This window comes from Mus pahari, chromosome 21 (genome assembly GCF_900095145.1).
Source record: "Mus pahari chromosome 21, PAHARI_EIJ_v1.1, whole genome shotgun sequence".
Lineage (NCBI taxonomy): Eukaryota > Metazoa > Chordata > Mammalia > Rodentia > Muridae > Mus > Mus pahari.
In genome coordinates, this window is record NC_034610.1 from 45,676,837 (window position 1) to 45,703,776 (window position 26,940).

Genomic DNA, 26,940 nt, shown 5'->3' on the forward strand with positions numbered 1-26,940 from the left:
CAAAATACAACAGTAAGTCAGAGCTTGGTGGGAAATAGTTTCGTCTGTACTAGAGAATCTAAGTTTTGACTCCACCTGGCTTATTGGTAGGCAAAGCCACTCCTGACTACACTAAGCACCTGCCCGACCATGCCTTTCCACCCAGAGCCCATGCACGGTTGAGGCCTTGTCTCATGGAGCTCAAGTTTAAGAGTGGCCTCTCTCAATCCTCCAGTCACCTTTCACGTGCACTACTCAGACATGGCGAGGACGGAGACGAGCGTGCCAGCGGCTCTGGGTCAAGTCGAGCTACTTCTTGTTAAAATGCAATGTCAGTCAATTTCTGACGAGACCAGCATAGCCTTGAGCACCAACCTAAGGGGTAATAGGAACCTCTGCTGGCTCCTCCATCCACAGCCAGGCTTCCCAGAGGAACGAGGGTTAGAGGGCTACTGCAGGTCCACCTAGACAGGAAAAGGCCTCCCTTCAAACCACAACCTCTTAGCTTTTAAAAGACATTTAACATTTTCTACCATACTAAATTAGGAACACAAACAGTATCATTTATCTGTTCTACCCTAGTTACCTAGAGCGTATATACACGGTGTTTACTTCCAATCTGCGAGGAAAAAAATTCTAATTGGTATTTGGTAACAGAGCATGAAAAGATACTATATACATGTAGCATACACACATATATATACAAACTCACTTCAAAAAGAAAACCACACACTTTAGCCAAAGTCTAAGCCTGCATAGATTTAAAAAAAAAACTATGAATACAGTTGTTTAAAAGAACAAAATGGTGAATAAAAGTTACAGAATGGATATGAAGAGAGATCTTTTCCAAACTTTTATTTGTGCACATTCAATTTTAAAAGATAACGTTTACAGGTTCTTTGGTGCCCATATTCAGCATACAAAAATGTAAAAGACTATTCACAAATCAAACACATTAGCTCAAACTGGAAAAATAATGACATCACTAAAACAACTGTCGGGAAGTGCACACTGCGACAGCTCTGCCTGTGGGACATGGAGATTACTGCGAAAATAAATAGAACGTCCTTTTGTAAAAGCAGCAATGTCATGTCTTGTAAACTTCCTTTTTATATTACAGCAAACTTTGAAGTAAAATCCAAAGGGACTGGAGCTTCCACTGCAGCCGTGAGTCCGAGTCTGTCCTCGGTCACTGTTGGTCCAGTTTTCCTTGTGTTTTGAGTCCAATGTGCAGCAGGTCTAAACGGTGATCAGGTGGAGACTAACCAACCAAGTTTGAGTTATAAAATCTCCTTCCTGCTTTCAAACACGAACGGGTAGATCTGTTCCACGGCAGTTGCCACAGCCTTTACATTGGGCCCTGTAAGGAGGAGGAGGAGGAGGAGGAAGGGTTGAGAGGAGTCAGGAAAGGGGCACCCCCTGGCTTAGCAGCTCAGGCCTCTGTTCACAATGCTACAGCACACTTCCAGTCCCAGCCGGACACAGCCAGAGCAAGAACCCAGGCAGCGCACTGTGTTAAATCTCAAAGGTAGTCATGTGCTTTAGTCTCTGGCCCTGGCATCAGAACTGCTCTGCCACAGAAGGGTCCATACAGCAACAGTACAGGGAGGGAGGACAGACTGTTTGCTCAGTCCCACTGTTATCAGATTAGTCTCAGTGCCCCTGCAGGAGCCCAGCCAAGAGATCCAATGCTGCTACCCAAGCTCTGGCTCTTTCACTGTAGGGTCTGAAATGCCCAGCCTCACGCCAGCACTGAGGCAACCTCTGACCTCAGAGCTTATCTAATTCAGCAGGATTCTGGGGCAGGCATCAGGTGATGAGGCCATGAAATGTAGTCATAATTAGCTCACAGAGCTCCATCATTTACATGATCAAAAGGAACATGAAAGGGGAGAAACATTTTCTTAAATTTGTGAACAAAACTGTCTCACTAATAATATAATCACCCCTTGAAAAGCCATGAGAACTTAGACACCTGACGATTGTAAGCTTCCCTTGTACTGCATACACTGTATTCTGATCCATTCCTTTCTGGCTCACCCCACTGTTACAGCGCTATCAGGAGCTATACATTTATAGGGCATTCCACATGTATGCATACATGGCATAATAATCAATCAGGTCAAGTTTGGTAAGGTGTTTACCCAATTCTCTATCAAATCGATAATTATATGATAATTATACTTTAAAAAAAATAGTCAAACACAAAGTATAGTAATTAAGCAAGTTAATTTTCTTAAGTTTGTTATGGTGTCTTATTTATCACCATTCCTCCTGCCCCTGAAATATATTTACTGAATTAAGTCTCACGATGTAGACCAGGCTGGCTGCTTGAGTGCTGGGATTACAGGCATTAGCTACCACACCCAGGATACTTATACACGTATCTTTAGGTTTACACTGTGTTGCCCTGCATTTAAACTATAAGGAACCTAGGCTCAGAAGCATAGAGGCATCTGAGCTAAGAGAAGAAACTCTCTGTCTCATTCCTAAGGTGCAGGCAGGGGCCTGGCAATGACCACACGGCACACAGGCAGGGGCCTGGCAATGACCACACGGCACAAGTGAAACTGCATCTGACCTCCATTCACTGAGACTTAAAGACAACTCCACAAGACTAAGGAATCAATCTTAGCTCATTTTTGTCTTCGGGGCCTGATTCCTAAAGCATGTCCAAGTATAATTTATTATCACAGTGCACTTACAACAACAAAAACAAAAACCCTGCAAGCGAATGCCTCCCGGACATGCACACTTACTGAAGCGGCCCCCTTCCAAGTACCTGGCAGAGCCAAATGAGACAATGAAGCAGACGGGGCACGTAACAGAAGCGAGTTGCTTAGACTGAATATCTATCTCCAGACCTTAAAAAATGAGCTGCTCCTACATCATTTAAATGTACTATTGCATAAGTTAAGTTCTACGAGAAAATCATCGTGGGATGTTCCTATTCAAATGTCTGCAAAGTACAGTCGTGTGCCAGGTGCTACCCTGGGATTACGTGGGGTAAGCACGGCCATGCGAGCGAGCGAGCCTGAAGAATGAGCCTCGTGAGGGGACCCGAGAGCAGACACAGGAAAGCTATGAACACGGATCACCAGTGAGTGACTCAGTCGCAACAGCTGTAGATGCGCGCCGCCGTTACCTGTCACTGTGATACTTCCTGTTGAAAAGATCTGTAATGTGGCTCTTAGAGACTTTATCCGATAGCACACGGCAGGGTGAAGCTCAGGTTCATAGCTATAGAAAAACACAATTATGTTCCATCATTTATACCGAACGGCAGCTTCAAACTTTGTATGCTCTCTTGAGTCTCAGAAGACCTACCTGGCATGAGGTCTATTGTTCTTTGTAAATTCTGGCAAGCGGATTTCAAAGGGCATGTTACACACTGCCAAAACATTCACCACCTTAAAATCTGTAAAAATGACCTGTGGGAGAGAAAGAGAACGCTGTATGTTATTCTGAAGCACATACATTCTCATTACAGCAATCTGCACCAATTACCATTCCCAGTAACCACACTATAAAGTGGTATTGGCATAACTGAAACTGTACTTGTTGTCTTTTAAATTTTATGTAATTAATTTTAATCTTGAAAATGGAATACTCAAAACTGAGAAAAGAGCTAGAAAAGTAAGGGAGTTAAAAGGAATTCCAGAGTCAGAATGGAAAAGCTGTCACCTCAGAGTGAATGCTGGGCTCTGAAATTCACTTTAGAGGCACTTCTGTGGTCCTTGTGGCGATCCAGTCAAAAGCTGATGTTCACTAGTAGAGACTGCTCTAAACACTGGTAAGCTTATGCTAGGGAAAGCAGCTTTGATATTTTTTTAACATTTTAACAGGTGCTCCTACTGACATCTTTTAAAAACATTTCTTCCTTTTTTTTCTCACTCTCTACCCCATACCCCCATGTGTTTCTGTGTTGTATATCTGCCTGTGGCAATGGGGGTTATACTCAGAGATGTATACATTTCAGGCAAGTCTCTCCCACTGTGATGTGATATATATATATTCCCAGTTAAACATTCTCCATAAACCACAGTTATAGTGGGAGCTACCCTCCAACCCAGTGCCTGCACAAAGCAGTAGAGCTACAAATGCCACGGCGCCACATCACGGCTGCCTATGCCACATCATCATGCACTGTCATCTCCACCCCTCACTGGCACTGCATTCCTGTTTACTTAATTTCTACCTCCAGCCCTACTCAAGAACAGCTCAAGGACATCTTACTGAATGTGACCTAGCAAGGCCACATAAGTGGTAATTTTATTCACATTTTGACCATTTCAAGGTACTTGAAAGTTGACAAGCCAGTGAGTGACGGGAGAAGGTGCTGCCCAACAGGTCTGTTAGCAGGGCTCTATAGCTCTCTAACCATCCTGGGCTCTATAGCTCTCTAACCATCCTGGGCTCTATAGCTCTCTAACCATCCTGAGCAGGCATCCTGAGGCAATCAAAAGACATTTTCTGATGGCTGCTTGGGTGTGGTGAGGGAGGTAGGAAAGACTGAGTTCCCAGAGCAGAGCATTAACGTGCAAGGAAACACGTCTCTATGGGAAACAATTTAAGGAAAAAGCACGATTTATTCCAGAGCCATACTTTGTTATCAAACATTCACACCGAAGGGCAATATGAAGAATCTAGAAAAAGTTCAGCCGAGAAGGATTCCTGTGATTTGTTTAGTCTACTGAACGTCTTAATTTATAAAATTTAATCCTTGAACATGTGCAGTATGCATAGTTTTAGAAAATGTTACCTGAAAACCTAGTTTCTGCAGACTACGGGCTAAACGTCTGGCACCAAATTTAGCTTCTTCTTCACTGTAGTTGAAGTAAAAAAAGATCATTAGTGGCACAGAGAATGTATTCTACGCTGAAAGCTTCCAGTCTAGGGAAATGTCCTCCCCGGGGAGCAGGGCGGAGGGCACACGGAGCTCAGCCAGGCGGCACTCACCTTGTTGCTCCAGTGCAAATAATTTTTCCTGAGGACCAAATTGTAGCTGTAATTCTAGGTTTTCTAAGCTTCATTAATACTTTCTGGAAAAGAAAAAAAATCAATGATCCAGTAAGCATTGGTCCTGACAAACAGCTCTGCCCTATGTGTCATGCTATTCCTATGTGCCATGCTATTCCTATGTGCCCATGCTATTCCTATGTGCCATGCTACTCCTATGTGCCATGCTATTCCTATGTGCCCATGCTATTCCTATGTGCCATGCTATTCCTATGTGCCCATGCTATTCCCCACGTGCGATGCAGGGCTGACACGACTGCACAGCCAGGTACCATCTGCAAGTCCAGGTCAATACTCAGTACAAACAGAGTCTCTATGACTGACTTAGAGATGTACACACAGACCCAAGAAAAGTCTGTACACGACTCTCCCTGCTCTGTCATGTGCACATCATCACACTACCATACAATGCAGGCTGTTCAAACTAAAATAAGCTGTCAAATTTCAGATGCGAAGCCGTGAAATGACATCATCTGACACTTAGTTATTACTTGCCCACCTCAAGACTGTCAGCTTAAATTCTTACTTTGTTTTTGCTTTTCTGATGGAGGGTGTCTTTTTAGGTAGCCCAAGCTGGCCAACAATGCATGATTCTATACTCTGTGTGGGGACTACATTCATGTTTTGGCACCTGACTTTCTGTGTATTCTTTTTTATTTATTTTTTTGTTAAGGGAAGATATTACTAGCACATTAAAAAAAATCTTAATTGGCCAATGAGATTTTGATTTTGTTTAATCTACCTCATTCTTAGTTTCTAGTTCTAAAAACTGGAGATAATTTACCTAGGGTATACAGGTACTTAGGTTTTTAGAACTTAAATTGAATCTTCAGATACATCCTTAACTTAAAAAAAAATCTTTTATGTTTGAAAAGTAAATAAAGAAAATATCTAATAAAAATATTTATTACAAAAAATCTTTTGTGTGTCTATGACATGTACATGAATGTTCATATGCATGTGTGTACAGGCACACGCCGTCCTGTGACTCACTGGCTGGGCCATATGTCCCCAGGGATTCCATCTCTGCCTGTCTCCCACAAGAGAACAAGCACCTGGCTGTCACTCGCCCACGGAGCCACCTCCTTGGTGTCTAGACCCTATCTGGTGCTGGGTCTCCTCGGTGACTCCTCAGTGCATCGTGGGGCCTCAGCACCCAGCCTCGCTCTCTCCTTCCTCCCTGCTCCCATGTCAGTCTCCTGTCTCTCCTCAGTCTTCCCTCTGCTGGGCTATATATGCATGCATGTATGTATGTATGTATGTATGTATGTATGTATGTATGTATGTAACGTCTGTGAGAGAAAGGATGTGATCCCTGCTGTGCTGAGTCTGGCTTACTCCCCTTAACAGGATGGCCTTCACTGCATGTAGTATGTATGTATGTATGTATGTATGTATGTATGTATGTATGTATGTATGTAATGTCTGTGAGAGAAAGGATGTGATCCCTGCTGTGCTGAGTCTGGCTTACTCCCCTTAACAGGATGGCCTTCACTGCATGTAGTCTCCAAACAATGACATGCTCGGTGTGTATGTGTCACATTTTCTTTATCCTCTCATCTGAGGTCACCTAGCCTGATTCTGTCCCACCTGTCTCAGAGGCTGAATTTATAATCCCATCAGCAGCATATATCTAAGGGGCCACATCCCTGCAGCCGCCGTGCTTTGAATGACAATGCTCTCCATAGGCTCATAGGATCAAATATTTGTCCTGTGACTCACTGGCTGGGCCATGTGTCCCCAGGGATTCCATCTCTGCCTGTCTCCCACAAGAGAACAAGAACCTGGCTGTCACTGTTGGTGGATTGTTTGGGAAGGAATAGGAGATGTGGCCTTGGAGGAGCTGTGTCATTGGGGTTTGAGATTTCAGCAGCCCATGCCATTCCCAGTGTCAGTCTCTCTATGACCCTAACTCTGCCACACGCTTGTGGATCAAGATGTGAGCTCTCGCTACTACTGCCTGCCTGCCATATCTGCCTGCTGCCATGCTTCCCACCAGAATTGCCTGAAACTGTAAGCCCACAATAAACTCTTCCTTCTATAACTGACAGAAAAGTAACTAAGACACCAACTAGTACCTGATGTCCCCTTTTCTCTAAGAGCCACATGGACTAGGGTGACTTTTATTTTGCATTTCCCATGTTTCTACTGTTTCCTGGCTGCATTTTTCAACATGTACTTTATCAAAGCCAAATGCATATCCACTGTCAAGACAGCTAACATCAAATCACTAAGATTTTGTTACTTATTAATAACACTAATGCTTTTAAATAGGTTAAAGAGGTTTAATAAAACAAAATCTGTCGTTTAGGTTAAAACACAAATCACATTTTTAGCAACTTATTATTAAAAATATAACTCAGCTAATTAAAAAGGAACAGGAAAATGTACATACAACAGAATTAAAGTAGGGTTTGTACTAGGGTATAAGCCACCAAGCTGCAAAGTAAGTCTTCTATCTAGTACCTGTAATCTCCATGAGAAGGGCCATCTGTACAGGGCTCCATGCTGCCCAGTTACACCTAGCATAACAAGGTGCTCACAACTTATCTGCACAATACAAACAGCACCACTCAAAGCATGGTCACATCAGGCAGAGAGTACACATACTGAAACTCAAATACTTACCCCGACATCACGCTTATAAATTACATTTGCTCCCTCCAAAGCAATCTTCCTTAAGTTTAAATGGCATCTTGTTCTAAAAACACAGACTACATTTGTAATTAAAATGTCCAATGCGACATCACTGTCTGCATCCATTGGGGTAGTTTACAAACTTGGTTTCCCACCACAAAGATCACATCCTGGGAGAGAAAACAAAATAGTCACTCAACTTTTATGTTCTGCCATGTTTCACAAATAATCTTAAAATTAAAATATAAGAGTTTTCAAATATTATGAGAATCAAATCATGCCTCTTATCTCAAAATGTCACAGTAGATGCAACAAAATTATCTTTAAATTACTTTTAATCCTTAAAACCCACTAACTTTTACACTCAAGAATCACCCCATGTCTCCCGCGCGCTCTAGTTCCAGGAAGAAGCCAAGCACATCACACTCAAGGCCTGGCTTGAGTCCTTGTGGGCACAGTACAGAACCCAGCATTTAACCTAAGGATTCAACTCTGTGCTGCTGATCCCTACACTTAGGAGGCTGAGGCAGAAGGACTGCCCCAGGGTTAGGGCTAGCCTTGGGCTATAAGGTGTAGCCCTATTTTAGAATATTAAGAAATAAAAATTTCTAAAACCTGTATACAACCATATAGTATTCAGTTCTATATATTAACCATACCCTAACCTGACTGTATGTTTTCTTGTATCTTTGGCCTTTAATCTGCATATCTTTCATTTTCTGTTCCATGTGCACATTTGAGCTCCTTTAATCCTTCACTTAGGGCTAATGTAGCCATATTTCTAAGGAGAATTTTAATGGTTATAATTATAGTATCCCTTTTTTGTACCATCCTATTTGACTTGAATACCAAGAATATGTCAGTTTTAGAAAACTTAGGGTAGTTCTTATTGTTTTAAAATTCTCTGGAAAACAATATAAAAGAGCTTATTTTCAAAATATTTGAACTTGTTATTTGCTCAAGGTTTGCTCAGTATGGTTGGTGTTTTAGAACACAGACACTGTTCCCATCTCTCTGTTTGGTTTGCCTGGGTTCTTCCTGAGGGGTCTAAACCTGAGCCTCAGCAGTGCCTACCTGCCTGGCTCTGCAGCTCCCTGCTGAGGGGAGAGGCCTTCCTTCCTGTGCTGGTTAAGCTGACTCTGGCTTTGCAAATTGTTTGGCCTATGCTGTTTCATCTCTTTGAGATCTGTTCAATACAGTTTCTAATTTTTTTTTTTTTAAAGCTCAGACTTTTTTTTTTTAAAAGATTTATTTATTTATTATATGTAAGTACACTGTGGCTGTCTTCAGAAACTCCAGAAGAGGGCGCCAGATCTTGTTAAGGATGGTTATGAGCCACCATGTGGTTGCTGGGATTTGAACTCTGTACCTTCGGGAGAGCAGCCGGGTGCTCTTACCCACTGAGCCATCTCACCAGCCCCAGTTTCTAATTTTTTACAGTGAAAACTACTTAAGCTTGAATTCCTTTCTCTTTTTTAAAATAAACGTCAAAGGCCATCATACTCTGCTGTCATCTGCTGCTTCCGCGTTTTTTCTACTTGTGGGCGTGTTTTCACTGCCTGTCAATTCTAGTAACAGGTAAAATTCAGCTAGCTCCTCTTGGATGAGTTATTCAAAGTTTATACTTTTATAAACATTCTTTTCTTTTTTCTTTTTTTAACCTTACTAGTTAGCAGCTGAGGAAATGCTCACTTAAAAGAATGTAATAACATTTATCATGGCAAATAATGGTCCTAGCTATAGCGTAAACATGACAGTATTCTCTTATAATTTGATATAGAAATATTCTACAAAAGATACTGTGGTAGTGGGTTATTAGAACCTAATATATATGTAACACACACACACACATATATGTATATAAAATGGAATTGCTGTCAGTTGGTAATACTGAGGTAAGCAAAGGTTAAATACAGAGAAAGTGCTAATAACTAAAAGTGACTAGTTTAAAACAGCATAACACACGTGTGAGCGTGCTCTCAAAGGTCAAAAGAGGCATCAGCTTCCTTGGACCTAGAATTATAGATGGTTGTAAGCTACCATGTGGGTGCTTATATCTGAGCTCAGGTCCTCTGCCAAGAGCAGTAAGTAACACATACTTAATCACTGAGCCATCTCATCAGCACCAAGATACACTTTATGAATAGTACACAACACAAAAGCTTAGACAGAGGTTCATGTTGTTAGTGTATATAGTTATTCAGAGATTGCTCAATGGTTAAGCTCTTCCATAGGCACAAGTACAGTTTTCAGTACCCACATTAGGAGGCTCACCAACATCCTTAACTCCAGCTTCAGGGGATCAATCATCTCTGGCCTCTGGGTATCTGGATGTGCAGCACATACACTTAACTAGTATGAAGGCCTGAAATGAGTTTATTTTGGCTTGTGTGTGTGTATAATATGTATATATGTGTATATATATATATATATATATATATATATATATATACACATACATACACACAGATACATATCATATATATGTATCACAATGTTAATTTCTCTATTCAGAGCATTAGCATTTTTGGTAGAGTATGGATTTCATTTCTGGTTTTAAATCAGGCTTTCATGTAGCTTATTCAGTACCTGAGGATGAGCATCAGCTTGTAATTTACCAACTGAGCTATACCCCAGCTTTGAATCTGAATTCTTAAATCAACAAATCCATACTAGGCTTATTGTTAAAAAGTAAAGTAATTTCAATGTAGGTATCAACAGCTTGCACACTCTCTGTCCAGGTCTTATATTTAAGAATGGCTTAACTGTTGTATTATTTCATTTTCAAGGAAATGCCAAGTCTGACGTTGATTGGTCAAATATCTCCAAATAAACTGTTTAGAATTACAGCTGTCTTGTTTTCCTGAAATGCTATGTTCCCAGCACTCTATAGCATACACATGGAAGCAGACCGCACCACCCCCTTGCATTGACTGCAGACAACACAGCATCAACTATCTTTAGGTCGCAGGCTTTCTAGCCTAGTGCTTGGTATTCACTGCAAAGCCATTGCTTCAGCAACTGCAACCTTGGATTTCCTGCAGAACACTGCCCCCTCCTGGCTCTGATGACAAACTTCATCAGAAGCAACCACACCACATTTTCCACAAGAGACCACAATAACTGCTGTCATAAAAACAAAGCACAAATGACCTTACCTTCCAATGGAGGGCCAAAAAAGTCAAACTAGATAGATCTGCTTCCACACAGCAGAGAGTCTTGCTACTCTAAGAGACTGCGTTACAGCTGCAGATGTTGGGAGGGGCTTCAAAGGCTTGACCACAAAGTTAGCATCCATAATTTGAGAACGAGCCAACTTAGGGCAAAATTGGTAACAGACCAATTTACAACACAAGCCCACTCACAGTCCCAAAAGATCTCTCTTTTTTAAATGTCAGACAGATCAACACAGTCCCACACTAACACTGTCTTCTCTATAAAGCAGCCATCCCACACACCCCCTGATTCCACCATGCTACCCAACAGTCAACACTCCTCTGAGAACAAGAATCCTACTTTGCCTTTTAGAAGAAGGCTCTTTCTCATCTCTGAGAAGTAGCACAAACTCCAGAAGAGGGCTCTGGCTGCGGAGCTGGCCTTAACTTTGTGGAGTGATCAGTTACCTAGCTTCCTCCAAGTCTTCAGCTCCTCTTCTGTAAATTGCATGGCCAAGGGAAGGTCAAATACAGTCATCAAGAACAGTAAAGTAAAAGAAAAGTAGCAGGTACCAAGGTTGTGGATGGCTTTACAGTTAGATACGGTAACTGAACACTGTTGAATGAGTTGAGAGCAAACTCAAGTGCCGTCACAGCAACGGGCGGAAAGAACCAGACCCTAATAGGTTCGGCAGGGCCAGCACACAACATTCAATGGGCCAGAGCCTGGGTAGCAAAACTTTTACTGGAACTTAGCTATGCTCATGTTACCATAGTGACTGCAGAGCAGGTGAATGGTGCCGAGCAAGACATGTAGGCCTAAATTGTTTCCGATGTGCCTCTGAAGAAGTGTGATTCCTTGGCTAATTCACTAAGATACATCAATAAAATATTTAACACAAAAAACACACAAATCCCATTTTAAAAATTAAAATTAACAAAAAGTATCCACGTACAAGGTCTCTGACTGGACTCTTGTTGAACAACCCAGTATAAAAGACATTTAAGGGCACCATTAATGATCTATGCAGATCTACTTCATTTGACATTAGGGAATTACTGTGAATTTTAAGGGAGACAGCAAGAGTGGTTATCTAGACACCTACGCTAATTTTTAGAGATCTGCAGAGGTATTCAGGTATTGTCATGTAGCTATGATCAACTTGAACGTTAAAATACAGTAATCTCTCCCTATTAGAACCCAGCAGCAGATCTGTCGGCATTCAGTGTCTCTCGATGTCTGAATCTTGCCACACAAATCTGCACAATCTCATGGGAAAAGATGAAAGCGTGTAATATATACAGATTCAGGAATTATACACTAAGTTTCTATCTTAACTCCAGCACTCTTGTTAGTCTATATATGCCTTCTCAAGGCTAAACTTCCTGCACTCTCTTTACCACCTTCCTGTTCAAGGGCGGCAGAAGGATAAAGGAGGGGTATTACTGCAGGGCCACAGTACATCGGCCTTAGTGAAATGGAAACTGTTAACTGTCTGGCAGGTACCATCCTATCACAGACATTCCTCTACTTGCCTGAGTCGCTTATACCCCAGGCTTAGATTTTTCTTTTTTTCCAAGTATGTAAGAAAAGAATTTCTAGCATACCTAGACTCACATAAAAAAAAAAAAAAAGGAAAGGATATGTCACCATATTACATAAAGCACTGGATAAATGCTGAAGCAAACATGCCTCATTAAAAATTAATGTTCACTATACACATCTCTACCTATTAACTATACTACTTATTCTTTTTTTTTTTTTTTTTTTTTTTTGTTTTTCGAGACAGGGTTTCTCTGTATAGCCCTGGCTGTGAACTCACTTTGTAGACCAGGCTGTCCTCGAACTCGGAAATCCGCCTGCCTCTGCCTCCCGAGTGATGGGATTAAAGACGTGCGCCACCATGCCCAGCTTATGCTACTTATTCTAAATAAAAGCCCTTCTACCTGTAAACACAGCAATGGGAAGGCTGGGGCAAGAAAGTCGTCATTGCAGGTTCAGGGCCAACCTAGGCTACACAAGTAAGGCCTCCTTAACAACAACAACAACAACAACAAAACCCACACAGCCTGAACACTGGAAGACAGGTGGCATCCAGGTAAATAACTTGCATTAAAATGACTATCATAATTCTTTTAAAACCTATTCTACAGAAGGCCAGAGAGACAGCTCTTGTTATCACCAAGTCTACAACCTGAGTTCCATGGGACTCACATGATGGAGGAAAAGAACTCCAACAACTTGTCTTCTATGACCTCCACACACTTGATACAGCCGTGTGAACACACACAGAGAAACAAATATAAATGATAACAAATTAAATGTAATAAAAAATATATTAAAAATAATTTTCTGGATTTTGGTAACTATCTACTGAGCACACAAAGCCACATAAAAATGAGTGTATTTAACTCTTCAATGATATCGTTAGGCAGTGGTGCCTAAAAGGCAGTGGGAGAAATGTAACTGCTGTTCATTTTCTGAATGAGACCACCGCTAGGGCTCTTCTCTAGGCTGTGGAGCTGCCAGGGAACTGTGGGTAGCTTGCTGCCACTGCCCAGCACCTGGAGAGTGGATTTTATTATAACCATTGCTAGTCAGAGAAAGAAATTCTAACCTTGAGTATGTTTTCTACAGAAAACAGTTTTACACCTTCATAAATTGAACCACAGTAGGCCAGAAGTTACCCACATTTTACTAAATACAAATTCAAATTTGGGGACTTAAACTTAAAGATATACAAGCTCCTATTTGTATAGACAAAATGTATTTTAGATATGCCCCTTACTATTTTAAGTAAACTCTGATGGTTAACCAGTTGTCAGCTGGATAGGATCCAGAACCCCTCCGAGAGGAGCCTCCAGGAATGCTTGACTAGGTTAACTGAGGCGGGAAGCGTGGGCCGGCAACACTCCCAGGCTGAACCCTGCACTCCCTGCCCAGGAGAAAGGGAGCTGAGCACAAGCAATCTCACTTGGACTGCGGCTGTCATGTGACCACCTGCCACAAGCTCCTGGAACTGTGTCTTCTCTACAGCAACACATGACTGTAATCCTGAACTGAGCCAGAATCAACAGAAAAGGAAGCAAGACACTGTCAGCCCCGACTCTCTGTATATGTACACATGTATTTTACCCCCTTTTCGCTATATAGTCCTGGCTCTCCTGGAACCCATTCTGCAGACCAGGCTTGCCTCAAACTCATAGGTTTCTACCTGCCTTTGCCTCCCAAGTGCTAGGATTAAAAGTATGTGCCACCACACACTGCAATAAATGATTTTTAAGAAAGCATGTCAGTTCTAATTACATATGAAATACTAAATCACTGTTATGTTTTCTTAGGCTGTTAAATTCATATATTTATCTGAGCATATTAATAAACAAGATGGTGATCATATATAAGTGCTATCTTATAAAGTTACCAAAGGGTTTTGTAAAAATCAATTGACATGGGCTAGAGAACTGGCTGTTGTTCCAGAGGAACCATATTCAATTTTCACACTCACATGGCGGGTCACAACTGTCTTTAACTCCAGTTCCAAGAGATTGACATCCTTGTCTGACCTCCACGGGCTCCAGGCAACATGTGAGATGCACATACATACATGCAGGCAAAATCCCATACTTACAAAATAAAGCAATGATAATGATATCTTTTGACAACCCGAGATACAAAACTAGCCAATACCCTATTAGTTGATTTTCCTGCATATTAATGAGGGTAAATTCTTTAAATACTGCTAACCAGTTATACTTTTTTAAAGGTAACTTTTATATCAAGGATCATTTTCCCAATTCATAAAGCTCTTATATGTAAATGTTAGCCAGGTTATCTATTCCTTCTGCTGAAAATGAATTCACTGTACTTCAAATATATGGCTAGTGCCTCCTTGTTCCATAGCTCAGCATCACTTCTGTTCAACGCATTCTGTAACAAAACACTGGAAATCTAAGCCTGAGCCCCAAACTAGGATACAGCAATTCAGCAGTGCCGACTTGGTAGAAGGAAACAGCAAGTGTTCTTAACTCTGAAATAAGTTTAGCCCATGATGTAGTGGCTATTCCTGGTTGTCAACTTGACTATATCTGGAATGAACTACAATCCAGAATTGGAGGTTCACCTGTGATCCTGATTATGAAGCATAGTGGCTGTGAATCCCAGGAGACTAAGGCAAGGGAATCTCTTAGTACTACCATATCCTGTGATTAAAGTCACTGGGAAACTACAACAGCCTAATCCAAGCAGGATGACAAAGGACACAGACCCATCAGGAATGAAGATAGGGGTCAATCCTCCAGGAAAAGAGCCAAGACCTGCTGAGGTGCTTGCTGAAGGGGAAGAAATACAGAATGGGTAGTAGAGGAAGGTAGTTATAAATACCAATTAAGGACATGTAACCAGTTGCAGAAATGAGGATTATAAAGTAATATGAATGCTTCTGTTTTATTTTTTTAAGAACATATTTGTCTTTCTCCCAATTTCTTTAACATCAATTGGTGTTTAAGTTGAGATACTAAAAGAATGTTCCCAAGGAATATTGCCCTATTGTAAATTTACAAATGCATTTGCAATTGTACGAAGAATAGTTATATCATGTTAGGCACATTCATGACCTTGTTATTGTTTCATGTGGACATGAGATATTTGAGTCAAGTTGACAAGGTGTGGATTGTAGTGGCTATTCTTGGTTGTCAACCTGACTATATCTGGAATGAACTACAATCCAGAATTGGAAGGCTCTCCTGTGATCCTGATCTTGAGGCTGGGAGATACAAGTTTCTTACTGGATCTTGGCATGGAGATCTTGAGGCATAGTGGCTATGAATCCCAGGAGACTAAGGCAAGGCGATTTCTGAATTCAAGGTCATCTGGGACAAATCAAGTTCCAGACCCAGGTGTGGTGGTGCACACCTTTAATCTCAGCCACACCTGTTGGAGACCTACATAAGTGTGTTGGAAGAAGGAAGTCTCTCTCCTCTTTGCTGACCTGCCTCGTGGGACTGAGCAACTGCTAGTTCCTTGGACTTCCATTCACAGTTGCTGCTGACCATTGTTGGGAAGTTGGACTACAGACTTTAAGTCATCAACAAATTCCCTTACTATATAGAGACTACCCGTAAGTTCTGCGACTCTAAAGAACCCTGACTAAAACACATGAACTATTAAGACTTGAAGGGCAGGCCAGCATGGAGAGTGGGAAGAACTATAGGGAGAAAACTGCAGAGGGAGAATGGGTCAAACTGTGTCATGTTTCATACCTGTCCCAGTTGCGGTGGTAAGCTAGAGGAGTAGGGGTGGGGAAGGACATAGACTTAAATCATTACCGCTCTGCAACAGGAGGGCTGCAAGAGCCTAGGTAAGAGCAGACCAGAGTAGCACTGGTGACAAAGACAGCTCAAGAGACAGGGTAAACAGGACTTTGCAATAGAAACAGGGAAGAGGAATGTGGAAATGGAGGTGATATTAGGTCTCTGGCTAAGGCGCTCCCTTCCTGACACCAAAAGAAAGGCCTTGGATTGCTCAGGACAACTTGTTTGGAACATTTTCAACTCCAAAATTCAAAATTGAGCGAGGAGATCTCTTAGTACTACTCAATTGTCGTTGTGAGATATCCAGGAGGAGATAAAAGAGCTCAGGAGACTCCTCGGTAAATCGACCTCTGAGCCATGTGATGGGGTAGAAGCAGAGAGGAGCTGCTGAACAGGTGCCTCAGTGTCCCCACGTGTAAAACACAGCACAGGACCTCTCAGAGTGCCAGGCCATGGAATGAAACTCCATGTGACATGCTTGGCACTGCACGTGTACACAGTAAGCATTCAGATTCAGCTATTCTTACTGTTACTATTATTATCTTTTCTTCCTCTTCCACGAGCAGAGGAATGTTCAAAAATGGAAAAGGTTTCTGGTGATTCATTACAGTCTTCAAGCTTTGGAACACAAGAATGCTTCATGTGTCTTTAAGTTTAAAAGCAAGAAATAAAATAAAGCATACAATTTGATGTACCTGATCAATAAAATTAGTATGGTGGGAATATAGATTTAGCCACAAATTTAGTAATAACTGCAGCCTTAAATAAGACGATTTTTAATCAGAACCCTTGGCTACTGACTGGTCCAGACTGGGAATGAGATGGCTAGCTGAGGAGCAGCCGTGTGGGGATGAGAGCAGGGCAGCGAAGGCTGAGCGGGGACGAATTCACATTACCAACTGATTACTTTGCTCAATTTTGCTTAGGTCCCCACAGAAGCCAGCAAGCTATATATACTACAAGAATAGACACTCAATTTGAAAATTAAGCTTTAAATACTCAGTGCACTTTAAGGTGCTGCTTCTCTTGGGTGGGTTGTCGTCCATGGGTCTCTATCTTCACTGATTACAGAATGTGGCTTGAAACACTGAGAAGGGTGGGGTGGGGTGGTGCACACCTTTAGTTCCAGTAACCAGAAGGCTGAAGCTGGAGGGTTGCTTGGAGTTGAGGCCATCCTGGGCTACAGGATGAGTTCCAGGTCACCCTAGAGTGACACCATAGCTTCTCATAGTCTTGTCTCCTCCTTAAATCGGATATCCTTATTGAAGTCTAATGCAGCCCCTCAGAAATTAAATGACTAGTTCCAGCAATTCTGGATTCCCTAAAGCTGTGGAAGGACAAACATATCTATGTGCTTGAGGAGGATGTCGGTCTCGTCATATTTTAATATGGCATAAATCTCAGACACTCCTCCTGGAGTGTTCTGTGCTTCGGCTGCTCTCTCTGAACTTTCTGAATGGCTCCTATGACAGCCTTGACCTATCAAAGATTTATTTCACATTTCCACTGTCTACCAGGTTAAACCAGCTTACCCAAGCAAAGCCCGAAATCCCACAGGAGCTGCTTCTACTACTGTCAAGTGAATGAATCACTCATGACAGCCCCAAATCTCTCAATCTTAGACATGTTCACTCATGTATGGTACCCCAGCACTCTGGACGCTTGGGGTGAGGACTCTCGTTGGTTTAAGGCTAGCTTGAGCTACCCAGAGAGCTCCAGGTTAGCCTGGGCTCAAGTGAGACCCTGGCTGAAACCTATGCCACCCCTCTCCACAAAGCTTCAGAACCTCCCTTCATCTATCATTTTCTCTTTTATGCTCAGCTAACTTCAAATGTAGCTTTATTTTCTGTGTCCAAGCAAGAATTATTTTTAAGCTTTCTTGCACATCATTATGGCAAGAGCCCTCCCACTACAACTTTCCTGTTTGCTGTCTCCAGCATCAAACAACTACTAGAATTATCTTTCTAACTGTGCTATATCCCTACTTTAAACAAACAAACAGACACACACCAACCTCTTGGCTCTCTTAGACAAACAAAATAGGATCTAATCGGCTTGGCTTGCAGTGCTGTGTGCTTCCCATCCCCTATTTTCTTTTCTAGCTGAATTTCCTTAAAACATACCCTTACACGTCTACTTTATAGCATACTGCTCAAAAGAGAAAACCCCTTTCTGCCTGTCCCCACTCCTTCAGTAAACAAACTGACTGCACGTTCACTGTGTAACTGCTGTCAACCAAGCAAGGGAGAAACGAACCTCTTAGCAGTGAAGTCTAGCAAATAAGTCAGCAACGAAATAATGAGAAATTGTGACCCAGGAAATACACAAGACGCAAAAGATGCCCAGGAGAACAATCCAGAAAAGACATTTCTACTACCTTCAGAAATAAGAGTTGGGTTCACAGAACAGGAGGTCACCCCAGAAACTGTCTGTGTTCTGTCAACTGGATAGCAAACACTAAGCTCTCTTGGGAAACAGCTCAATTTAAATGTCTTTAGCTCTTGGATCAGTAACTTGGTTGCTGAGCTAAATGAATACTTTTGGAACAAATCAAGGAATTGCTGGACAGATTCTATTCAAGGTGGCAATAAGTAATAGGAACCAAGATTTAGGCTAATTTAGGTAGCCGCTTTATTCATCATTTTCCTTTTCCCCAAAATTACTCCATTCTTTATGTCACCCAAGGAACCTAACTTGTGCAAATCTTAAAGCTGTTGGATGGTAACTGTCATCACAGAACAGCTAACCTGTCCAGTCTGTCAGGATACTGTTTATTTCGCAGATGACATTTGTATTCCTCTATTTACAAACAAACAAACAAACAAACAAACAAACAAACCCACAACAAGACAAACTAAAAGTACATTTAAAAGCCAGAGGATCACCAGGTAGAGTCCAGTCAGGGATACACAGCAAGATCCCACACCACTGCAAGACAAACACATAACCATTTCAGACATCTGAAGCCTTCTAATTTTAACAAAATCAGAAAAACCAAAAGCTGAAATAGAGACGCACTTGTGGGGTGGGGCAGAGGCAGGGGCAGGGTCTCTATGTAACTGCCCTGGCTGGCCTGGAACTCACAGAGACCCCGCTGCCTCTGCCTCCTCTGAGTGCTGGGATTAAAGGTGTGCACCATCATGCTGGGCTAGGGAAGCCCATTTTAATATAAACACGACTAAGTCCTCACTTGCTGCTTCTCAGAGGTATGCTCTGAGTCACACTCAGGCTGTGCAGCCTCCACCTAGACCTACACGTGCACAGTGAGATTCCCACTATGCATTTCAGAGGAAGGGCTACATGATAACTACCTGTGCACCTAAATGAAGGCACAGGAGAAACACAAGGTAGCGGGAAATTTTCATTTTCTCCATGATGAGGCCACCATCCCTATGTGATCCTCCAGTGACCACAGCTTCATTGGACAGCATATGAAACTGCCCAAGCAGGTCTGCACCGCAGTGAGTTTTTAGATTACTCCCAAGCTTTAATTTGCCATATTGTAACTCATGCTAGCAATATGTGCTAAGAGAATCAGAGAATTATCCATACAGACTTTTTGTTTGAACACATGTTCTCATGGAGCTCAACATGGTCTCCAACTCACTGCAGCTACTGCATAATGCTAGTATACTAGCAAAAGCTAGTATGATGGCCTTACGCCTCCATCGCCCAGCGCTACGACAGGCATGGGCGAGCACCAGTTTTCAATCTGTATGTCATGTCAGATCTTTGAGCCTGTGCCGTCATAGGAGCACAGAACAGAATACGTTTCAGGGTAGTATACCATGTCTCCTGACTATGTATGAACTGGTGACCATTTTCAACATAGCTGTGCTTCCATGAGCTCCCGAAGTGAAGATCCTGGGATGTGGCCAGGCCATGATCAGTTAAAGGCTGCACCGGGCTGTCTGAAGCTAAAGGTAAAGGTGAAGGTGAAGAGATGCACAGGATGCACAGCAGTCCTAAGCAAGCGAGTGACAGCAGCTCTGTGGCTCCAGGAAAGTGTCAGGCAAAGGGATGGGGCGAGCCTTTTCCACAAAAGCACCACGTTCACTGTGAGTTATCTGAGGCTCAGACCAACCATAACCCATCTTCATATCTGCAGCCTTGGTTAGAGTAGCTTCATATCTGTACAGCAACATCTGCCCTCAAATAGTAAGATGGAAGGAAAAAACAACAAAACAAAACAAACAAACACGGGGAAACCCTTCTCCAAGCAGACAAGCTTTACTGTAAAAACAGTACTAACACACTGCCATCAGCCTCTCACACCACCCACCCTCCTTTCTTTTTGAATGGAGTCTCAATATGGAGCCCTGGCCAGCCTGGAACTTACTATGTAGATGAAGCTGTCCTCAAACTCACTCAATCCACCTGCCTTACCTCCACTGAGATTAAAGCTATGAGCCACTATGCTACATGAGGCTCAGAGCCTGCCTTCCTAAAACTATTCTAACACTGTCTTCAGAGTATCTAAAGTTAAAGGAGCTATAACCATACATTTGGGTCGGAGGGCAGAAAAGCCACAATCATTTCTCCTCACATCTCTGTCTCTCTTTTGTTTTATTGTCTTAGGATCTGGGATCAATGTGGCTATGAAAAAAGGGTTAACAAAATCTAATCAATACAAGAGGGATTCTGACTTATCTACAACTAAATCACCAGGACCTGCAGACTTCACTTCCTTTAATTAGGAAAACAAAACCAAAGGCTGATCTCGGAATACAAGCATACTAGCGAATCTCAAGTGTAAAATGCAACACAAACTTGGGAAAAGGAACCACGGAACTTTACCTCCACATATGCGGAGACACCTTGCTTTGGTGTGTATGTGTGGTATTGGGGCGTGGGAGTGGAGACCTGAGCATCAAACGTGGGCCTGACACATTTCAGTCAGGAACTTCCACTGGGTTGAATTCTCAGCTAATACACTTTGAATGATGGGATGGTATATAGTTTACAAAATTATTATTTCAACAAGAAAACAGAACTCAGATATTAGAAATATTAGTTTGAAATCTTCTTTAGGTAAAAACGTTGTTTGATACAGGGTCTTTCCTGGCTGGGCTCCCGGTCATCTCAGGGATCCTCCAGGCTGGGCTCCCAGTCAGTCATTTCAGGGATCCTCCAGGCTGGGCTCCCAGTCAGTCATCTCAGGGATCCTCCAGGCTGGGCTCCCGGTCGGTCATCTCAGGGATCCTCCAGGCTGGGCTCACGGTGAGTCATCTCAGGGATCCTCCAGGCTGGGCTTTCTGGATACTGAGATTGCAGCCATGCGCCACCAGGCTCAGCAAACTTTTTTTTATTATTATTTTTTAGTAGTTTCTAGTGTTCAACTAAACTATAAGACTTGGACTTAACTTTAAGTTACCTATCTTGATAGTCAACTGTAATTATCAAATTATTTCCCTGGTTAGTTAATTTCAATATTTGGTTTGCACCTTACCACAATTTAAAAAAAAAAAAAGTTTTCAATTCTAAAGCCCTTTTGTAATCACGGGCACAGAGCAACAGCTTCGGCTCCTTCTGTAATCCTGAGAGAGCTACTATACAACAACTGTAGTGGCACGGAAAACTCAAAATGACTGATATGGGCACTCACTAATTTCAAGTTTATCATCAATTAAGGTATGTATACAAGTAACCATGCTTTCTAAAGAAAGGGCTGTTCTGCCAAATGCATCAACGGGGCCTGTTTCTTTCATTCCGAAGTACTACAGAGCGAAGCAGTCAGGCCCACAGGGAAACAGCCTTTCAATAGCTGGAAGCGGAGCCAGACCAGGCCTTGTTGGTTTTCCTTTGCTAAGAAACATAGATGTCTGGCTTTACTTAGCCCATCTGCCGTAAGTGATAACCAGATGCTCCTGTGACAATTAGAAATTTTCAAGAGTCCTCCTCTACACTAAAACCTAATAGCACAGATGAGTTCAATAGCCTGGGATCAAAAGGAACGTCAATAATGTAACAGAGACAGAGAAAGGGATGATCTGATGAACAGGACGCAGAGGGCCAGTGCTCACAGCACCTGCTCCTGCTCTCTCCGCCTCACGCACCGAGTTCAGATATTAACTCCCCACTGCAGACAGTGATGTCACACCATTAACAAAAGCAGAACTCTGATGCTCAACTCAGGTGGCTGCTAAGTAGGCATTGTCCATACCATTAATATATGAACTCTAATACCAAGAATATGTAACCAATCCTGATCAAGTTACTGCCTTACAACCAAGAGCTTCAAAATTAGTAGAAGGAAGGTTGACACTTTTGAAACTAATTAATGTTTCACTTAGTGAGTAAACTAGCCTTCAACCAGGCCAATCTACATACAAAGCTGTCTGTCTTGCTAGGCACCATTAGTGCTAACAAGTCATGACAAAACGCTATCTGTAACACACCATCTAATTTCTCCCTTTCTTTCTCTAATCTTGTGTGCACATAAATGGGTTTGTGCCTCTGTGTGCACCTGAGTATGGATGTCAGACACAGGTCCCCACCCTCTCCACCTTACTTAAGACAGCCTCTCTTTTGACTCACTGTGCTTCTGACAGGCTAGCTAGCCCACAGGCTTTGGGGGATTCTTCACTCTCTGTAACCCTTCTAGACACAGGATCATAGGATTATAGACACACCACCTCCTCTGACTTCAAGTGGACCCTGGGGATCTGAACTCAGGCCCTCACATGTGCATACCAAATGCTTGTCCCAGTGAGCTTTCTCCCTTGGCCTCCGGACTTTCTAATGAGTAATTACTACACAGTTAAAATAAGCTATAGCATGGGAGGGGGTGATATTTATAGTATGGGAGGGGGTGATATTTTAAAGTGTCAGTGACCCCATGGGAAGAGAGATCTAAACTGCCCAAGGAAGACACTATGATGTAATGTTTAAACATTTAATAAGATTCCTGGTAACATGTTTTCTGACATAAACCCAGCCATTCAAGATAAATTATCTTCTATGTTAGCATTTAGTCACAGGTAAGAGCAGGTGAGCAGAATTCCGTATGTGGTCTGACTATTTACCACTGATGACATACTCCTAGAATCTTGCTTTTTCACACCTATAAAACAGCACATATCCACACTCCTTCTAAAGAAAAGACACAAGGCATCTCTTCCACAGTGTACTCCAAAGATGCCACAATCCTGCGCCTCCTGCTCAAGGGGGAGCAGTCAGCCCTTCTTTCTAGTGCTTGGATTCATTAAAACAGCCAGAATCACGTCTCTGATGTGCTGGTGCCTATAAATGCACCACTACACAGAGAGAAACGGACAGATGTGACACAGGAAGAATTAGGTGTCAGAAGGCTTCTTCTCAGGGCTCAGGCTCCATCCAGCACCCGAGATAGGTGCTCCTTCATCCTCTAGAAAAGCCCCCAAATCAGTAAAATCAACACGTTATCTCCATCTAGTAAACAAGCCAATCTTCAACACACACACACACACACACACACACACACACACACACACACACACACAGGACGTGAATACACAATACGGTGAGGACAGTGCTGACCTTCTAGAAGCTGGGATACGTATCAGGCTTGATGGGCTCTATAAACCAACATTTACAGTACCTGAACACATCTAATACAATATCTGACACTCAAATTCACAACCGTTATGTTACCCATGTCTGTCACTTCTCTGTCAGCTACACACACACACACACACAAAGCACACTTCAAGTGGCACCAGGCAAAAAGAGATGTGAAGTAAAATGGACAGAAACTTCAGGAAAATTTTATAGTTCAAATGTCAGCTAAAAATCTTGACACTAAAAACTTTAATTTGTAAACATGGTTAACTTTCTACTCAAAACTCTTCCAAAATCAACTTAAACTTATTCTTCATAGTAATAATTTCATCACACGGTTGCTGATGCAACAGAGAGAAATCAGTCACCAAGGCTACTCACTTGGTGTTTAAAACGTCCTCGTGTCTAGTCAATGACATTATATACAATTTGCTACCTTTTAAATAATGTCACATTTCTGATGAGAAATGAAACTTCAAAATATTTAGTTGTGTCCCATGATCTTGTTGTATATTATAGCAAATTCTGCACACCCTTCTCACAGATATACCCACAACATTTTTCATCAGACTATTTTTCATCTGAAGAAAAATGTGTGGAAACCACTTCTGTACTTCCTTCAAAATTGCAAAATGTAATTTTAGTCAAATATTCAGATGCAAAATGGTAAGATAGGTGTTGAAAACAGCTTTAGACCAAGAATTAAAAAAATATGTTCTGTTTATAACCCACAACAGGGTCTGTAATATCTTTTTATCACCAAAAGTGACTCCATAGTAACAGTAGTACCGCAAGGGCTTCTAAACACACCATTTATGAAGAGCTCAAATACTTTTACAAGCTTTATTTCAATACAATTTTTCTGGCTCCAGAATGAATTTGAAACTTAGCAGTTATCCTGAAATATAGAACATCTGACATGTCCACTCCAACTCTTCCCCCAAAAAGGGTTCATACGAAAATTCAACCAAACACCATTAATGAAAAACATACATAAGCCCAGAGCATGTGCTGAAAGCTCCCTAAAGCAGAAAAAAAGTACCCCCCAAACCCAAAAAGTATAAAAAAGCACTTGTGATCAGGATACAATTAAGAGAACATGAAGTTCTGGGGCTAATACCATGGAAAGCTGAAACTGGAGTAATGAAAGTTAGACACTAGAATTGACCAGTATTCAGGGACACATGAGACTGAGGTCTCAGTCAACAGTCCAGGTGAAGTAAGACTAAAGACAGCGCTGATGTGCGGGGAGCTCCTTATGATCCACACTGTGAAGAAGTTCCACGGCAGTGGATGATTGCCAAGCAGCCTCCACAGAATAGCCATATAAAAATAAGAAGCAATGTCTCACCCTGGCTTCTAAAGTACTTTTTCATCTCAAGAGTTTTAAAACCTAATTTGATTTCCAATGTCCAACACTCCAGTCCTTTTAAAAGGGAAGCCACTCATCTCCTTGTCAATCTGGAAGTACTTCAGCAAACAACATTGAATCCCAGAGTCCCAGTTAGAAGCTTAAAATGAAACAGGACTTTTAAAAATGTACCCTGCCTGGCTCCTCTTCAAGAAACAACACAGCACTAGATCATTACAGCTCCTGGCACTCGTTTTGGGAGCACAAACTATACAAGAGGACTGGCAGTAACGGTGACATCCTTTTGCTTAGGAGAAGCAACTGAACCTGTGGTTGACATGTTGCCTACATGATTATCAATGCTGTTTCCATCATTAATCTTCAACTGTATGAAAGGCTTTGCTTCTACTGACCATAAAAATGTTATCACTTGCTTCTACTGACCATAAAAATGTTATCACCATAGAACGTAACCTTTCCGGACCACATACCTCACTTACTGATGGGAAATTCACTTTTGTTTTGTTTTCTGAGACACGTACTATTATGCCCCTAAGCAGGCCTTGGACTCACATTTTCCTGCCTCAGCCTCCCAGAGACTGGGATCCCAGGCATGTGCCACCACACCCAACCTAATATGGTTTAGCAAGTGGTCTGTGATGCAAGGCTTTAGAACACAAACTGATGAATATTTAACGGGGCGTATCCAAACCCTAAATAATTCTTTCAACCAGACAGTGCTAAAAGTCTTGATTTGAATGGACTGCTGTTTTCTCAAACTTGGAAAGAGATTGAAAATTCTGGCCGGAAGATTGAATGCCCTCCTTATTACATTTCTTTTCAATTACCTAAAGGGAATCTGTTAATGGCTTCACACACAAGTCGCAATTCTAAACCATTCTTCATAACCGTAAGTATGCCAAGCTCACACTAGTCACTGCCAGTCTCGCTCTGCAGGTGACAGATGCAGTAAAGCTCACAGATGTGGACTGGCTGCAGCTTGACACTCGGTGCAATGTACACAGTGGCAGAGCCTGCGGATGCACAGCTCGGCAAAGGGAGGGTCTTCTATGTCAATCATTTCCCATTTTATATACTTCTAGGACCCGTCCAGACGACTATCAAGCGATTGACCGTCCCCCCCCCCCACCTTCCCACCTCTCGTCCCTGCTCGGCCCTAGTCACAATTTACCTATCTTCCCGCGTTCCAGATCCTTCTTCCCGAAGCTTAATTCGGCTACTACTATTATTATAGAGCGGGGCTCCCGGCAAGTGCCAGAAAGCGAGAGGCGCCGGCGCCGCTATTTAGGGGGAGCCTTCGCGCAGCTGCTCCAAGTTTTCCGAGAAGCCACCGACCGACCCCTCGCTTAGTCTCTCGGTCCCTCCCTCCCCCCCCAACCCTCAGGGGCGGGCTCCAGGACCCGGTCCATCCCTGCCCGTCTTCCACCGCGAGGCAGGCGCGCCCCACCCCCACCCCGTTATCCCTAACTGGGATGCCCGAGCCTCTAGCCGGTGGCCCGCGGCGCTCCCTCCCGTGCTCGGGTCCCCGCCTCGCACAGCTCCCCCACCCCCGCAGCCCGGCCGGCGCGGAGACGCCCCCGGCGGCAGCTCCAGGCCCCCGGCGGGCCGGGCCCCGCATCCCTCCCCCACACACCTCCCCGGAGCGCCGACAGGGGGGTTACCGTGGGAAGACGGGGCGGTCGTAAAGGACGCGGCGGCAGCGCTGCTGCTGGTTGCGTCGGACGCGGAGAAGCAGCTGGAGGACGAGGATGAAGATAAAACGGGTCCGCTCCCCAGTCTCCATGGAACTCCCGCCCAGGCCCGTTGCTAGGAGCCCCCCAACCCCCCCAAGGCTCGAGCTCGGTGGCTCGCTTTTGTTGTTCCGGGTACAGGGCGGCCGCCGCTTCAGACGCACGGGGGCATAGAGGCGGCACGAGGCGGCTAGAGCGC

At 42.9% G+C, this 26,940-nt stretch overlaps 1 protein-coding gene across 1 annotated transcript; it reads right to left on the reverse strand.

Moving 5' to 3' along the window:
- Nucleotides 1-818: 818 nt before the first annotated feature.
- On the reverse strand, nt 819-26,940 carry Tbpl1 (TATA-box binding protein like 1). Its single transcript, XM_021221207.1, has 7 exons — nt 26,673-26,940; nt 7,627-7,805; nt 4,939-5,021; nt 4,742-4,805; nt 3,307-3,410; nt 3,125-3,219; nt 819-1,339 (listed from the first exon to the last, which is right to left on the reverse strand). The coding sequence occupies exons 2-7, from the start codon at nt 7,759-7,761 to the stop codon at nt 1,260-1,262; spliced, it is 561 nt and encodes a 186-aa protein (XP_021076866.1). The 5' UTR covers nt 7,762-7,805; nt 26,673-26,940; the 3' UTR covers nt 819-1,259.

What these genes read in the sequence shown, in the direction of transcription:
- Tbpl1 (XM_021221207.1), bottom strand. Translation starts at nt 7,761, where the DNA reads ATGGATGCAGACAGTGATGTCGCATTGGACATTTTAATTACAAATGTA. An exon ending in ATTTGCACTGGAGCAACAAG is followed by an intron (nt 4,806 to 4,938) that starts GTGAGTGCCGCC and finishes CTTCAACTACAG; the next exon opens with TGAAGAAGAAGCTAAATTTG. An exon ending in AGGAAGTATCACAGTGACAG is followed by an intron (nt 1,340 to 3,124) that starts GTAACGGCGGCG and finishes TCCTCCTTACAG; the next exon opens with GGCCCAATGTAAAGGCTGTG.